The following is a 17,166-nucleotide window of genomic DNA, read 5'->3' as shown; positions in this document are numbered from 1 at the left end:
CCACCTAAACTGTATTGGAAAATAAATGATTCACCAGATCAGATGTTCCTGTTTTAGAGGCAATCATTTCGGTATTAAACCAGGATTTCGACCGAGTTAGTAGTAGGCCTCTTGTATATACGTAAGGGCCTTTAAATGGCATCAACATGGTATCTTCCTTCAGTATCCCCATCAGGTTTATTCCAACACCTCCTTCCAAACGATCCCAGCCCCTCAGTTCCCATAAACACTTGTAGGTGATTGTCTTCCCTGATTGGTAGTTTGCCTGAGTTGTCTGTCATGGCTGGGGGTGGGGAGGTGTCCCACAAAGATGCCTCTGAGATATACTTGAAAAACAAATCCTCCAAGGTTCATTATTTCCACCAGCTCTAATCCACCCCTCCCCCAACACACACAGAGAGACACACTCCGGCATCTGTCTTTATTGACAGACAATTAAGCTCTGAAGGTGTGTGGGGAGGGGGAGATCTTTTGGTTTCCACTCCCCAACCCCCCCGACCCGCCGGTCTCATCTCACGATTTTGTCAGACGGACTGATTTTCCCTTATTTCCCTTTAGGTCAGCTCCTCCTGCCGGTTAGGCCAGTTCGAACTGCGTCCTCCTCTGTCCTGGGCACTGCGTGCCCAGCAGTCATTCTCTCCTTGCTCTTTGCAGCCCCCCCCCCCCGCCGCCGCAGCCCCCGTCCCTCGGTCTGTCCACACCAGCTGCCTGTAAAGGATACTTACTTGAGCCCTAAGCCATTCAAGTGCTGTCCTATTAGCCTAATGACGTCCTCATCCGACTGGGAGAGCCGCTTCTTCTTCTTGAGGCTGCTGCCCAGTTCTGGGGTGGCCAAGGAAGAGGAGGCGGCGGTGGTGGCGGAGGCAGCTGCGACGGTGGCAGAGGCGGCGGCCCCGCCGGGGACCCCGTTATTGACATTCAGGCTGTTGCTATTGTTGCTGGCGGCGGAGGGGGCGGAAGGCAGGAGCCCATTGGCGTGGGCCAGGTCCCCCGCGGACGACGACGAGGGGGACGACTCCCCGTTCTGCGCCGACAGGCAGGCGAGTTCCTGGGTCTGTCCCTGGCCCCCGCCGCCCCCGCCGCCGCCGCCTCCTCCTCCTCCTGCCCCGTTGGCCTGCATGATGCTGCCGCTGACCAGGCTGTGGCCGCTACTTCGGTGGGGGGCGGCAGCGGCGGCGGGAGGGGCAGCAGCCGGGGGGAGTCCCAGCACCACCACCACGGAGGAGGAGGAGGGCGACGAGGACGGAGGGGAGAGGCCTGCGCGGCCCGCCGAAGCCCCGGGCTCTCCTGCTCCCTCCGCCGCCGAGGCTCGGGGTTTCTTCCGCGGGGGCGGGGAGGCTCCGCCGGTGTCCGAGTCGGAGGAGGAGGAAGCGGAGGCCAGAGTTTCCTCGCCGAGAGAGGCCGTGGTGGGAAGCCGGGGGGGCGAGGCGGGGGCCGGGGCGGGGGTCGGGGTGAGGGGCCGGGGCGGGGGTCGGGGTGAGGAGGGGGCGGAGGGAGAGGAGGAGGAGGGGGAGAAGGAGGATCCGGGCCCTTTCCCCCCCCCCTCCCGGAGGCAGCTCGGGTGCGCGGCCCGGGGGTCGCGGCGGGGCGGCTGCGGGGGCGCGGGGCCCGCCGCTCGGCTGAGCCCCGGCGGTGGCGGCGGCGGCGGCGGGCGGCAGCGGAGGCAGCTGCCGCCTCTGTCCTCGGTCCGCTCCGCTCCGCTCCCTGGTGTGTTGATTCTTCCCCCAGCTGCTGCCTAATGGAGTCCAGGCGCTCGCGTCACAGGAAATGCCTATACTGCCCTCCTCACTCACTTCCGGTGGCAGGTATGGAACCTATAGGGGGCCTGTCACCCGGCACGTGCGCCGGGGGCGGCCGGGCCGTGAGGGGCGGGAGGCCCGCGGGCCGCCGGGGACCCACCTTGACCCCGGCCCGCCCCGACCCGACCCGGAGCCCGGGCCCGGCCTCTCCCCGGCGCCCCGGCCGGGCCGCCTCGCCAGGAGTAAGTTTGTCACCGCCCTCCGAGGCCAGGCGTGCACAGGATGGCCGCGTTCGCGTGCGCGAGGGTGCGTGTGTGCGTGTGTGTGTGTGTGTGTGAGGACACTCATGTGACCTAGAAATGTCCGACGTGCGGAGGGACAGCGCGACCTCCACCCGGGCAGGAGGTGGGGGTCGAGCAGGTGGCGAGGTTCTGCGAGCAGAACTTCGAGGCGCTGGGTGGGGGTAGGCCGTGGCCCCGGGCTGGGTGGGGGTAGGCCCTGGCCCCCGGCTTCGTGGTAACCGGGACTCGGCCTCCTCGGTTGGCTGTGGAAAAAACTCGAATTTCCACAGCCAGGTGCCGCACACACTGTGTCGGCCCCGGGGCCATCGCGGGAGCTTCGACATGATGAACAAATGAGAATCAGTGCTCCACCCCGGGAAGGCGAAATGACGGATAAGAGCAACATCTGATGGGGTCCAGAAGTCCCAGAAGCAAAAACAAGAAAAGACCGGGTTGTGTAGAGGAGGGGAGGGACTTTGCTGAGGGGGGTGTCCCCCCTCTTTTAGCATTTGCCCTGTACTTCCTTCTCCCTTCCAGCTGACTGTTGAGTCACTGCCCAGTTTAGATCAAGCAGTTGCCTCCAAAACATGCATCCTAATGAGGATTCAGACTCCACTTGAGGTCCAGGCTTACAATTTTTAGGTGGAAAGTGAGGCTTCTGAGTCACAGTGTCGTACCCATTTATGCACATGTGGAGCTGGGCTGAATCTTGATCATGGTGATTGGTCAACATTACCCCACATAATCGGTCATGTATGTGTTTGGGAGCATAAACACCTGATATATACACACATTTTTCCAGAAATTAAAAAAAAAATCTTCCTCTGAAGTAGTTTCACTGTGGAGAAAACATGGACTCAACTAATGCTTCTTATATCCCTGAAATTTAAAATAGTACTAACCCAGAGTAACTGAGGCCCTGGGAGACAGTCCTTTTTAAATTAAGAAAAATAAAAGAAATGATGCTTATGAGAAATTAGGAAAGAATTTGAGCTCTGTGGACCTTCAGACCGGATGAAGGAAGAAAAGGCCAATGCAGGATCTTACAGAGAGTTAGCTTTGTAGTTCTCATCTCTTAAGTATGCTTCTAAGTGGTGGTGTAATTGCAAGGTGACTCACGTTCGATGTTTTTATTCACCTGAGACAGACCTGAGTTCTAGTTAAGGTTCATAGGGCACTGTCACTGTATCTCACAGAGCCTGAATTACTAGGTAGTCAACACCTTCAGAGGTCCTTGTTTGTATATTAATTTTACACAACCTTATTAAAATTATGCTTATTTATGTAAAATTTAATTTGGGCAGAATCATTTATAATAATTTATTAGGCCCATAGCAGCATTGGGGACAACTTCTGAGTAAAGTGTATGATTTTTATCAAGGAAACAATCACTTAGGGGTAGCTACCTATAAAGCTCACACTTCATTAACAGAAGTAAAAGGATGAAAGGAAAAAGAAACTGGACCTGATTGCTGTCTGAACTCACTATGGATAGCCCAGTTTTTCTATTTTTTATGTGACTTAAGACTGATCTTATTAAAACTCTGAATTTACGAAGTTCATGTACACGTTGATCACACCCTCCCACCTTCTCTCCACCCTTCTGATTCCAGTTAGTCTTTCAAGAGTCGGCTCATTTGGGACCTCGTCAGGGGAGCCTTTCCTAACTTCCAGCCTCCTAGACCTCATGGTGAGTATCGTTAATGTTCAGCTTGCTAAGACTCCTTCTTTAAGTCATCAGAGAGGAACCTCTAGACATGTTGGCCCAGCTGATTTCCTTTTCCCATTTTACCTTCCTCCTGGAAAAGACTGATTTGGATTTAGGAATAAAAGTCGAAGTTGTCTTTTCAGAAAAAGAAATGGACTGTATATTCAGGTATTCAATTTAGTTTTGGGTCTGTACTATTTTAACAGGTCTTTTCTATGACCGAGCCTATGCTGGGTTCCAAATAAGATGTAATTTCTTGTCTTAGAGACAGTCAAGCAAATGCTTTCAGGTATGTTGCCCTCTATCAGGGATGTTGGAAAATCAATTACAGTGCAGATAGTTGAACGAATTGACCTCTTAAGGATTTTCCAACTGTAAGATGTCTGTGAATGGTGTACATATGAGACACCCAGCTAGTGTATAACTTCTCTGAGGCAGGATCTGTGTGTTTTTCATATAAACCATTATTTTTCAGATTGTAAGTTGTGACCCATTTGTGAGTCACGAAATCAATGTACTGGTGTATAATTATAATTTCAAAAAATAATGTGAAAAGGTGAAAAAACATAGATAATCTTCAAGTAAATCACCAAGTATTTATTGTGAAAGTTTTGTGTCAGTGACGGATACATATTTATGCTTTACAGCGTGAAATGTATTTCTTCCTTTGACCATTCTCAAAAAAAGTTTGAAAGATACCAATCTAGACAGTCCTGACAAAAAGGCAACTCAAGACATAGGTGTTAGATATCTGAATGACAGATCATTAGTACTGTTCAAGGCAGTGTCTTAACTGTAAATTTAGGAGTTACTAGATTTAAAAAAAAGCTGAGACAGTATGGGTGTTTATAATAAAACTTAAAACCAAATTTTCACAGAAGTGTTTGTAAAACTAATAAGGACTGTTATTCTTCTGTCAAGATTCAAATGTGGTATTTCGACCTGGTACTTAGCAACAGCAACATTATTCAATTTATTAAATTTCTGTTAGGAAGAGGTAGTTTTCAGGATCCCAGGTATCCCCAGGGAGAGAGAGTTTTATGTTTATACTTCTAGCTTCATTCTTAGCTTTTCTTTGGGGTTCTAAAACTGGCAAGTTGTTAGACGTAGGTGGGCTTGGGAGAATTTAGGAAAGAATACAGTTCTGAAAGTCAGGTTACTCAGCGTGTTGACCTCTGGCAGATCATTTAACTTTGCTGCCCGCAGTCATTTCATCCTTTTAAGTGGGGATAATGACACCGGCCTACCTGTCTCATAGAATTGATATGTGAGTCAGATGAGATAACAAATATTTGAAAAATACTATGTTGAAAGGTTTCAAAATGTAATTTAAATCCTCCGTCATTTCAAAAAGGATTTGCGGTAACTGAGCGCAAGGACGTAAGACAGTTTTATTATTATTATTTCTGAGCTGTGGACTCCGTAGTCATTTTTTGGCCCCAACTCTGTCACTGACCTGTGTTCCTGCGTATCTCTAGGCAGACAGCTCTGAACATTGTGCTTCGTATTGGTCTTCCGTGAGCGGGGAGTTTCCAATACCTGTGTAATAAGGTGAAGGGCAGTTTGACCTGCTGTTTCATGCACGTCTCTCCAGTTGTTGCTTATTTCCCCTCTTCTGCAAACATTCCTTTCATGCCATGAGCATTCAGTACACTCCTATAAGTAAGGTAGGAGTGTTCCCCAGGGGGATCGAAGTCCAGGAAGGACTCCTGTGTTGCCACCAGGAGCCTCTACGCTCAGAAGTGAACAGGTAGAGGTATTCGCCTCCTCTCACCTAAAAATGGTCCTTTCTTCGGTAGCCATCCCATGCTGTCCCTGGGACCCCTTTGGCATAAATCACAGTGTCTCAGGAAATATTCTGAAGGAACTGGAATAAACCAAGGCAACTAGATTGTTCTTTTCTCATCACATGGCTGGGGTAGACTCCTTGGAGTAGCTTATACTTGCTGCACTGACTTTGATGGTAGGTCACACTGAAAAAATAAATAAATGTAACCCTCAGCTATGTGCGCAGAGATATTCATCGAAGCACTGTGTGTAAGAGCAAACAGAATGTGGTAACCACCGTGTGCTGATACGGAGCAGTATCAAGGTGTACTATTAAGCGGAAAATGCATGTAACAAAACAGTGTGCATAATATTTGGTAAATAAACAAAGAGATATGCATACATTTTTTTCTAGGAGGACAGTCCTTCCTACCTTTGGGTGGAAGGACTGTGGTGGTAAGGAGGGAGGTTCTCATTTTTTCTATTTAATAATTTTCTCCATTGCTCGTTGGCCTTTTGGCTAAGATCAAGTGTAGCATGCGTGATACTCTTCCTCAGTGTTTGCATTTTCTGACTACATGTATTTTAAATCTCGACATGTTTGAATTTTTCTTTTTTTGTATGAATAAATGTTATGTTTTTAAAGCGCTCTTGTTTGCGTATACTCAAAATTCATGGAAATATGAGAATTTAATCATAATAAGAAACATGCCAGATAAAACAGTGATGTGAATAATTAATTGACATTAAATATATTTGTTTTTTTAAAAAATCTCCTGCTTCCATTACTTGCACCTCCTGTGTTCCCAGACAGCTAACTGCACATAAACACCCCATCTCTCATTTGGTTAAATTCATCTGGGGAATAAAGGGCAAAAGACATTTCTATTTATTAACTTTGAAAAGTAGATAAATAATTAATAGCCCCTGGAGTCCCTGCATAGCTGATAACAGGCCCTTTGGGCAGTCTTCCTTATTCTCAGTTTCATATATGCCATTCATCCTCCTGATATTGTGATAAATCATAAATAATAATGGTAAAACACAACTATGATTCTTAGTAAATTCTAACTGTCATGAGAAAATGTTTTGAATATGTATACGTAGCCTATGGAGAAGAAATGGTCTAATGGCTAGACTTTTAAAAATTTGCAGGACTACAGTAGGTAACTATTCAAAAAGTTAAACTGTCCAGAGGATTCTTGGGCTTTCTCAGTTCATTATTTTCATTTTAAAGTTGTGCTCTTTACTAAATAATACTAAATGTGTATGCAAATGTGAAACATTATAATAGCCTAAATTAAAAACAAAGTTGGTTGAATGAGCCCACAAGTGCCAGCCATTCACAGCAAAAGAGCAAACAGTGGCTCTTAGCTTCCTTTTGGGGCTTGCGGAGCCGAGCTCGGCCAAATCAGGACTGACAGAGTTTTAGAGATTTGCCGGTTCCTCTACTACTAACGGGGTTTGTATCTTCACACCTAACAGCAGCCTTCCTATATACATTTCTGAAATATAAGGGTGTCTGCTTTCCCGCTATACCTCTGACCCCCTTATCTCAGAATATCTTTGTCTCTATCCCCAAATTATTGACAGATACTAAGGAAACAGATAGACATAGATGTGTTGGGAAGTTTAGCCACAGAGTTTCAACAACATTGTTCTTTTCCTTTCGTTTCCAAGCATCCACTCTTTCCATTCCTACCTTTCCTTTCTGGCGATGGCACATGCCCACGGTGGGGCTTCCGTAACAAAATACTACTACGAATGACCCCTTACCAGGCATTGTTTTAAGTGCTTTACGTATATTGTACTATTTTAATCTCATCAATCTAATGAGGTATGTACTATTATGACCCCCTTTTTACAGGCGGTAAACTGAGGCACAGGAAACTCAAGGGCGCATAGCAGGTGTGTTGGGAGAGCTGTGCGCTCAACGCCTGCACTGCACTGCCTTTCAGAGATGGCAGGTATTAGTCTGAAAAGCAATCATTATTTAAATTCCTAGGGTCAGAAAAAGAAATGAAGTAAGTCCTATAAATTTAATTTTGAACTTTGTCTTTTTTTCGTGTGTACGAAATCTTGGGCCCTCACTTTTGAAGCCCTCATTGCTTCATCAGCCTAATTGGTAGTAGATGAGTGAGTCCACGAAGGACAGTAAAAAGTTTTTCTTCTTCTAGAAGCTACCACAGGGAGTGCCTGAAAGCTCCTCATCAAAGATATAGTCCATTTCTCCAAGAAGCCCTTGCCGCAATGCAGCATTTTGCCTAAAAGAGAGAACACTAAGCTAGATGTAACCTGGAGATTACAAGTTACATCTTGAAATGGTGAATGAGAGCCGGAAGGAATAAATGAATGTTCTTTCCCTGTGAACTAGGAAAGCTCAAACCTGGAAGCCATCGTGGGAGACACAGTAAGTCGGGAGGCCCTAACCAGGTTGTTTTGCAACCACTTATATCTGTCTAATGAGGGTTTCTAAACTCTATAAGCCCATATTAGTCTAGGATCCTGGAATAAGAAAAAGGCAGACTTGATTTATATAGGAATTCATACTTGACTTTCATAGCAGTAGCAGCTCCAGCCAAGTCACCTGACAAGGGAAGCCACAGATAGCTGAGATGATGCTAGATAGTATAAGCTTAATGTCCGGGGATAAGACAGGAAGGGTCAGTTCAGGGGGGCTCTAGGAGCTTCTGTTAAGAGTGCTCTTTTAGAGAGGGCAGCCACGCTGCCTAGCGTCCTCACATTGGCATACGCCCCAGAGAATATGGGTAAATGATTGTCACATCCAGGTCCCTAGGAAATGTGTCCTTTTTTAACTGCTCTGAGAGGAGGCACACTTTGTCTCCTGTGCAGATGTGGTGTGGGTTGGCCTTGTTTCAGATACGGGGCTCGATAATGGAGGAATGGCCAAGATGACTTCTCAAGGTACGTGGGGCCTAAGCGTTCAGTGTTATGGTTTCCGTTGTTGCTATGTATTATTTAATTAGGTTGGGGAGAGGTAGAAGAGAGGAGTCCTAAATAGCTAAAAAAACATAAAACTTGGGTTTTGCTCTAGCTTTAAAGAGGTTTTATTATGCAGGATTTTAAACGTACGCAAAGGTGCAGAGAACGACGCGGTGATTCCCACGTGCCTGGCATCCAGCTGCAGTGAGCTAGCAGCTCATCTAGTCTTGTTTTATTCGTCCTCTCACTTCCGATTATTTCGAAGCAAATCCAAAATATTATTTTATTTAAAATATATGTATTTACACTTCAGTATGTATCTCTAAAAGGTAAGAGCTCTTTTTGAAAACATGGCCATAATATCATCATGATACCTAAAAAAAACTAACAGTCCTTCTAATTATCATGAAATATGCAGTCAGTGTTCAAATTCCCCCAACTGTCTCACAAATTCTTTTTAACAGTTGGCTTGTGTGAAGCAAGATCCAGACAAGGTCCACACATTGCGTTTAGTCGATATGTTTCTACAGTCTCTCTCTTTTTTAGGAAACATTTTTATTAAAGTATGATATACAGAGAAGAATGCACAAATCCTTAAGTGTACAAGTCAGTGAATTTTTTCCTGTGAAACTGCCACCCATGTCATGAACTAGAGAATGACCTAGATCCCTGTAGTACCTTATTGTAGTTTTACTTTGCATTGCTCTGATGACTAATAATGTTGATCCCTTTTAAAATACATTTTTGGGGGTATTTGGAAATTTTTTTTTTTTTTTTTATGAAGTGCCTTTCCAAGTGTTTTGCTACTCCCTTTTAAAATTCTGTTTCTTTCTTCTTACCGATTTGTGGAATTCTTTATATGTTCTGGATAGCAGTCCTGTGTTAGATATATGGATTGTGAATTTCTTTTCCCACTGTGTGGTGTGCTTTCACTCTCTTAATGGTGTCTTGATGAGCAGACGTTCTTAATGAAATCCAGTTCATCAATTGTTCCCTTTATGGTTTGTGCTTCCCATGTCCTACTTTAGAAGTCATTGCCTCTCCTCGAGGGCATGAAGATATTCTCCTCGGTGATCCTCTGGAAGTTCCAGTGTTTTGACTCTTCAATGTATGTCTATACTCTCTCTAGAACTTAGTTTTGTGACCGGTGTGTTACGGGTGAAGGGTCATTTGTTTTTCCGTGTGGATATCCAGGTGAGCCAGCACCATCCTGCAAAGACCATCCTTTCCCCTCTGTCCTTCAGTGGTTTCATGATCATAAACTTGAGGACTATACACACGGGGTCTGTTTCTAAACTTTCTTTGTTCTATTGGTCTGTTTGTGTGTCTTTGTGCTTCAGTTGACAAAAGTTTGTATTAACGCCATACTGACTTAGTTGCTGTCATTTTTTAAGTTTTGCCATCTGGTGTGGAAATCTTTCAACTCTGTTTTTCTTCTTCGAGATTGTCTTCGCTATTCTTAGCCCTTTGTATTTCATAGAAAAAAAAATAGAATCATCTCGTCAGTTTCTACAAAGAAGTACTGACTGGGCAAAACATTTTGACTAGGATTGAATAAAATTTGTAGCTCCATTTGGGGAGAACAAATAGCTTTATAATGTTGGATCTTTGTGTCTAGGAATATGGCATATTTCTCCCTTTACGTGGATCTTCTTAGATTTTTTCTTGGTAATGTGTCTTGATTTTCTAAGTAGGTCTTGCACATCTTTTATTTAATTTATTCCTATGTATTGGGTGTTTTTGATGCTAAATGGTATCATGGTTACAATTTCACGTTCTTCTCCCTGTCCTAACATTAAGACTATTGAAAGACACTTCATCTTCAAAGATACAGCAAAAGTTTATATCAGAACTATTCTTTGGTCTTGAATTTAGCATGTTTTTACAGTTTATACTTGCTTTTAACTTACAAGTAATTTAACACCATAGCTGGTTTTTCATTCTTTTAAAGGATCGGATGTAAATGCTCCGTGTGGACTACCAGCGGCTCTCCCGGTGCCGGCAAGGGCAGGGGTGGCAGGAATCGTAGCCTGCATTTATCGCGCGCTCGCTGTGTGCTGGTTACTATCCTAAGTACTTTACACTTAATCATCGCAACTATCCCATGAGGCGGGGTAGATAATATTCTTATTTTAAAGGGTGGAAACCAAGGCACAGAGAGGCTAGATAACTTGCCCCGACAACTTACAAATGGTAGCGCCAGGATTCGAACCCAAGCTGGCGGGCAGCAGAGCTCATGCTCTTAACATTATATAGCTGCTTATGTGGCGGCAGCAGGTAGGGGCTAGAGAATGAGAAAAGGGATAAACTGGGGGTCCCTGAGGGTGGCTGGCCGGATAGACAACTGTATACTTGCTTTTCAGTACCTGTGAGATCCCTTGAGGACTGAGAAATATTTTGGGGTCCAGGTAGAGGCCGCTTTAGAGGGGGCTGAGGGCTAAATTAGCAGTTAAGGTCAAGAGAAGTGACACATAGCTCAGGTAACCATAATTTGATCTTTCAATCAGATTTATAAAGTAAAGAAACATTACATTGATTTGTTTTTCATTTTTATCACCTTAAAATTTCCTTGGAGTAAATAGAATCATGACTTCTGGTCTGTTCTTTCTCCGCGGTGACAGGCACATCTATATTTAGACCAATAGTCATGCTTCTGTGGTGATGGATCAGTGTGTGCCTCCGAAAATGGCTGTGCATTGAAATAATAACATGTGTCTTCACGGACAGGGAAGTCATCGACATTGCAGATGCGACACACACACGTCAGAGGGACTCCTATGCAAATTTGCTTATTAGGTGGATAAACATTTGTGCTAGGACCGTAGAGAGCCACTTGGGCAAGTAACCATGACCTCGTGTAAGCAAGCAAACTCAGATTCATCCATACCACAAACAATGAGTTTAGGGCTTCCCAGGCCTCAAGCATGAGAACCATTAGTTTTGATAACACATAGGAGAAAACGACAAAACATTTTGATAACACGAGCCACAACGGGGGTTTCCTCTCACCCATCGCTTCTCCCCCCTCCCACATTTTGCGTGTCACCAAGCTCTACCGACTCTCCCTTTTTAATAGCTTTCAGATCTGAATCCTCTTTTCTTTCTCTGTTGCCCCGAACAGTTGGGATCCATGACATTTCAGCCTCCTGAATGCTTTGTGGCTTAATCAGTTGCCTTCACCGCCACCAGAATCATCTTTATCATCATAAAGCCATCATATCACTTTCCTACTTAAAACGATCTCAATGGCTCCCATCCCTTAAAGGACTAAAATCTAAAATCTGGAGCCTGGTCTGTGAGACTCCTCGGAAACCGGCCATGCCTCTTTCGCGTCCCCATCTCCCTCATTCCTTCACCTGTGGCACCAACCCCGGGGACCTCCTGGGGCTCCTGGGCTCACGTCTGCTCTCAGACTTGGTGGCAGGTGCCTTCCCTGCCGCCCCTCTTCTCTCCTTTGCCCTCTTGGCCAACTCTTAACTTTCCTTAGAGAACGTCCTCATACTCATCTTGGACGGAAGGCTTGGCACACTTCTGTAAGCGTTTCTCCGACCACATCGTGCCATAAAAATGTCTGTCTTCCTTGGAGGGCTCTGGAGGTCCTGAAGGAGGATCTCACTCCTTTTCGTTTTCCCAGGGCACCATATGTACTTCACAGACATTTGCTGGGTGGATTCTTCCACCCATCCAACCATCCGTCTGTTCCTTCAACTGATATTTATTGAGCATTTGCTATATGCGAGGCACCATTTTAGCTGCTGGAAACAGGCAGTGAACAAAACAAAATCCTTATTTCCACAGAGCTGATATATTAGTGAGAGAAGACAGGTAATAAAGAAAGAAATAAACAGGAAATATACCGGGTGGTGTGAAGTGTGAGGCAGAGAATTAGAGAAAGGTCATGTGACACAGAATGTGTGAGTTAAGTACTTCTATTGGACGGCCAGAGAGGGCGTCCCTGACGGGTACTCCGGAGGCTGAGATCTGAATGAACCACCCTTGGCAAGACCAGGGTAAAGAGCGTTCCTGGCAGAAGGGAGAGATTACAGAGGCCTTAGGGTAAGAAAGAGCAGATTGAAAATAAACATGGTTACCTAAAGCCGGGGCACGGCCCAGAAAATGCCTCCGAGAGAGAGAACTGGAGAGCTAGAGCATGGCTGGCTTTGGAGTCAGAGGGACTTCGTTCCTTAAAACATGCTAGATCCTCCCTGGCAGCTGCTGATGGCAAAATAAAAAAGACTTGTTGTTCACGACCGATGCTCAAAAGCACTTAGGAATGTAGGTGCCGCACTCCCCTCCCCACTGCGCTTGGAGCCAAACTATCTGTGTCAAGAGGGCCTGGGCGAAGAAGCTGCCCAGTTATAACTCACTTGACTTTCTGTTCTTTGGACCTTCGGTTCGCCCAAGCCACACAGTTAATATAACCACAAGAATGTGAACACTTGTATTTGCTCTGAAACGTGCCTATTTTTAACCTTTACAGTGGGAGAAAAAGCCCTTAATATCCCCATCCTTCATTATTTTCCAGCTCAGTATTTTTCTTTCCTTTCCTGTGCCCCCTGGGGGAGGTGGGGGGGGTTGGGGAGGGTGTGCTTGCTGTATCTGAGATGCCGTGTGCTCATGTGCACACATGGGCCACGGCCGGGGGTTGTTCTGTTCTGAGTACATTTGGCTCACGCAGAAGGCCATGATGTGGCAGCTACAAATCTCGTTGCAGGTAGGCCGGGCGTGAACTTGCAAAGCAAGAATCGTGGCTCAGGGCAGCCTGCCGGTCAGCTTTGTTTTCTGACTGAAATGTTCCCTCAGCCCTGCCACAGTCAGGATATACTGGAGATACACGAATTTTGTTTTTTCCAGCGGGTGAGTGGCTATCATAGAGGAGATCCGGCCTGATAAAAGTCTTCGCATTCTTGTGGTTGTATCAACCAAGCAAATTGGCCACACGAAAGCCGTGTCTAGACAGCCTAACAGACCCTGCTATGGCACGATAATCTATTTTTTTTGTGCTTTTTTTTTTTTTTCTTTTGAATGTTTCTGGTTATCCTTGACCATCTAGAAAACGTGTTTAACTTTATGGTATGATAGTTTAGGCTTCAAAGGAATTTTGGACGTCCAAACTTTTCAGACAAGGTAACTGAGGTCCAGGATGGTTAGGTGCCCTGTGCAGAGACAAAGTGGCTGTGGGTCAGAGACAGGTCTAACAATCTTGGATTCCTGACTTCCAGGTTACTGCTTCTATTCTTAGTCATACTGCCGTCAGTCATTTAAAGGACGTGGTGAGGTGGCAAATTGTTTTTTTTTTTTTTTTAAGCTAATAGTCCATATATAAAAATTGAGAAACTATACATAGGAATCTGGATTTCTGGTTCCTCCAGAAAGACTTGAGTCCACACTGCTGCAGGACTAACTGTTCGCATTCACAGTGGCTTCTACCTTTGTACAGGTTACGCGCTTTCCAGTTTACCACAGTCTCCACTACTCCCTATTGCCTCCCAAGCATTGAGGTTGACTGTCACCTCGCCATTTATGGTCAAACTTGTACTGTTATTATATTTCTGATGGCAGAATTAAAAGGAAAGTGTGTTATTTCTCATGCCCATGTCTCTATTAAAAGTAGGCTACATTTCAAGAAGAATGATATTTTTAAAAAAACAGTGTTTCAGGGCTGAGAGAATAGAATTCGAGATGAACTGTGTTGGAAAACACATCTATTTGGCATCTGTAACACATTGGAAATTGCAACTCTTGTGGAAAACTCTAATAACCATGAATCAGAAGAACTGGGTATGTCTTTTCGCCATGAGGTTGCATTGACAAGTTTTGACAGGAGATTTTCTTAGCATGGAGCCGAGAAGAAAAGTGGAACAAAGAGAGGAAATGAGACCCTTCTCGCCCTTCACCGCACAGCAGAGCTATTAAAAATGAGATCCATTTGTTGAGACACTAAGCCAGGTCGTCCACTGAGGACTCTTTGTGTTGACTCCAGGCAGGATTATCTGGAACTGTTCCACCACAACCTGGAAATCATGCAGCAGAGCTGCTGGGGAAGTCAGAACTGAGGATCCTCTGCCATTTGCTGAACTAACCGTGAAATCGCTCAAGGGAAATGCATTATATTATTCTGAGACGTAAATAACAAGCAAGCAGTGCCCAAGCCGTACCACACTCCTGTTTCCTTATCTGCCCAGTACTGTGACTAATACCGTTTACGGGCTCATTTCTACTTGTGAATGTTTCTCTGGTCCCCATTTCTAGCTACCCAACTCTTATTGCTAATATTCTAACTCCACCAACCAATATTTCTTTGGCAAAGCCAGGAGGCTCTGTAAAGGTTAAAGACAATTCAGCTACATTCATTGTCTTGAGCATAACTGAAGTGTCGGGAACCATCTAGAGAGCAGGAGAACGAGTTCCCTCTCGCTTCTGTTGGCGCAGGCTGTTGGCTTTCACGGGGCCGTCCACGGCAGCCCGGGCTGGGAGGCCTGGTGAGGAATGTCTCCTCTGGAGTTTCGACAGACACAGCTGTTTGTCACAGCCTCAGGAGGTGCTTGGCTACAGGTAAGGAAGGCCACCTTTATGGGAGGGATAATTATGGTCAGTGACCTCTGAGCTTTCAGCTTGGCCTTCCTGTGTGACCAAACTCACGTCAGATTCGGGAAGTTTTCCTTCTACTTTGGTGTGTCCCCACCGATGATTTCCTCACTCGCTTTATAGAAGGGAAACAGCCGTGGGTACCGGTCCAGAGACAAGGTTCCGAGTCAGGCGCAGTGCAGGGCTCGAAGGTGGAGTCTGAAGGGGAAGGATTAAGTGGAGGGAGGAGTTGTTGTTGTTAGAAAGCCAAACACATGGCAAAACCCAACAGAACTGCCCACCTGCTCCCTGACTCACCTACCCAAATGTGATTGGACTGGAGGGGGTGGGGGCAAGCAGGCATTAGGTTTAGGGCGTGGGGGCTGAGTCCTTTTCCTTCCCAATCCACGGCCCCATCATTCGCTCCTTTTCTGGGGATCCTTAGAAGCCTGGGGATCTCAAGAGACACTGTGACTGGCAGTCTGTCGTGGGCTTGGGAAACCTTTGTCATCTGAGCGGCCTAATAAAGCAGAACTTGTGATGGACAGCAAGACTTCTCAACGGGTTCGAGAGGTTCATTGACTTGTTTGGAACCTAGTGAGTCCAAGGTGTTACCGGAGTCACCAAACAGTGACTTCAGTGCCCGGAGGGGAGGCACCTCATTAAGCTGGCCTCTGCCAGGTGGATAAGCCAGAGCAGGGAAGGGTGGAGCTCCACGGCCCTCACCCATGGCTCAGTCTGACTCTCCTCTGGGAGCGCGTGCCCTTTGAAACGCCGAGGGGGTAGCGAGGTCGCATTATTATAGATTCTCTGTGTCCCATACCTCTTGTATCGTATGTCATAGAATAATGGGCAGAAAAAACGTCAATCACCATACCAACGTTGGCCACATCAAAGCAACAGTTATTATACCAGTCACGGTAAATTAATGTAGATGCCAATATAAACATTGTTTTATACCTTTTTATTTTTAAATGAAGCATCTGGCTTGTATATTATGTTTAAAGCAGCAAACATAATAAGTGGTCATATTCGCATATGAATACGACCTGTGTTTAATAATAACCGGCATTTCTATTTTGTGTATGGCACCACGGGCGTATCATTTTAAGTTATGTATATAGCATTTAAGGTACACATGACTTATATAATTACTGTTGCTTCATGTGGCCTATGTAGGATATACCAGTTGAGCACATGAGGTCATTCAAATCACATAAAAAGGTCACCTTAACCTGCCTGTCAGAATTCGTGGAAATGGCGAGGTTTGAGTAGTATTTCCGTATCAGTAACCCTGACCATGAAACGTAGAACTCTTCTTACTTTGCCCGTCTCCTTCCGCCGCCTCCTACCCGCTTCCACAGGCGTGGCATGGGGGTACAGACACAGTAAAGTTCCGCCCAGGACAGGCCCCAGTGTGTTGTGGGTCTGGATCCTTCCCTGGACCCACAGCCAGAAATGGGATGCGGCTCCAGGAACAGTCTAGACAAGTGCCAACTGGGACTTATGGCAGGGATTCTTTCTTTTTGACACTCTTCAGCTGTGCCCTCCCACGGATGAGGTTTGCTCATCTGGAGCCAAGGTCATTGTCCCCTCCTTGCACAAGTAAGCCTGTGTTGTAACCGCTTCAACATCCCCCTTTCTGCCGGGACGCCGGGCCAGGCTGGCCATGGGCGGCTCCTGCAGGCCTCCGCAGGAAAGCCGGGTGGGTGGTGCTGGCAAGGCCGCCCACGCTTGGCCCCTGGGGGAGGAGCCGCGACGCTACCCGCCCCCCCAACCCCGGGCCTCGGCCGGAAAGTCCTGCTGTCAGACGCTCCGCCCCCTGCCTCAAGCATGGAGGGGAATGTTTTCTAGGTCAGCAGCTCTAATCAACAGCCAGGTTGGGCCTGGCAAAGGAAGTGTGTGTGAGGACCGCAGCCTGGAAGTGAACAGGCTGTGAAGCTAAGGGTTAGTTAGGGGGGGCTCCTCATACGCAACTGGAGGACGGCCATAGCTCACCCCTCTTCTGTGTGCGACCTCCGCTTGCGTTCACCCCTCCTTCTGGTCTCCTGACCGAGGAGAGGAGAGATGGCTCTGGCTTCCAAAAGTAGCCTCGCAGCTATGGGAGGACTGACTGCCGGCTGTTTTTACATTTCCCATGTGACATTTATCAGCACTTAAC

General features: G+C 46.4%; 2 protein-coding genes and 1 long non-coding RNA gene across 13 annotated transcripts in view; 1 reads left to right on the top strand and 2 right to left on the bottom strand.

Annotated features, from left to right (window-relative positions):
• WDR26 (WD repeat domain 26) overlaps window positions 1–1,735 on the bottom strand; it is a 39,201-nt gene extending 37,466 nt beyond the window's left edge. Inside the window, exon 1 of one of the 2 annotated variants that reach the window (XM_016165458.2) lies at window positions 726–1,735. In XM_016165458.2, coding sequence (XP_016020944.1) covers window positions 726–1,120 — 395 coding nt within the window. In that variant the 5' untranslated portion in view covers window positions 1,121–1,735. The remainder of the gene's footprint in view (window positions 1–725) is intronic. The other variant, XM_016165457.2, reaches the window with a different exon arrangement.
• Window positions 1,697–17,166, top strand: part of CNIH3 (cornichon family AMPA receptor auxiliary protein 3) — a 154,744-nt gene continuing 139,274 nt past the window's right edge. Inside the window, exons 1-4 of one of the 10 annotated variants that reach the window (XM_036235411.1) lie at window positions 1,887–2,045; window positions 3,634–7,905; window positions 8,376–8,420; window positions 13,879–14,993. Coding sequence is in view for 3 of the 10 variants with exons in the window: in XM_036235408.1 (XP_036091301.1) it covers window positions 7,848–7,905; window positions 8,376–8,420 (103 nt within the window). In the remaining 7 variants the exon portion in view is untranslated. Of the gene's footprint in view, window positions 1,806–1,886; window positions 2,046–3,633; window positions 8,421–13,878; window positions 14,994–17,166 lie in introns of those variants that run through there. The other 9 variants (XM_036235416.1, XM_036235413.1, XM_036235412.1 and 6 more) reach the window with 9 other exon arrangements.
• Window positions 13,459–15,679, bottom strand: LOC118613354. The gene is made up of 2 exons (XR_004955400.1): window positions 15,324–15,679; window positions 13,459–15,224 (listed from the first exon to the last, which is right to left on the bottom strand). It is a non-coding gene; the product is annotated as an uncharacterized LOC118613354 (long non-coding RNA).

Source organism: Rousettus aegyptiacus, unplaced genomic scaffold (genome assembly GCF_014176215.1).
Source record: "Rousettus aegyptiacus isolate mRouAeg1 unplaced genomic scaffold, mRouAeg1.p scaffold_m13_p_18, whole genome shotgun sequence".
Lineage (NCBI taxonomy): Eukaryota > Metazoa > Chordata > Mammalia > Chiroptera > Pteropodidae > Rousettus > Rousettus aegyptiacus.
The sequence above is the reverse complement of the archived record's forward strand: the minus strand, read 5'-3'. Positions and strand labels throughout refer to the sequence as shown.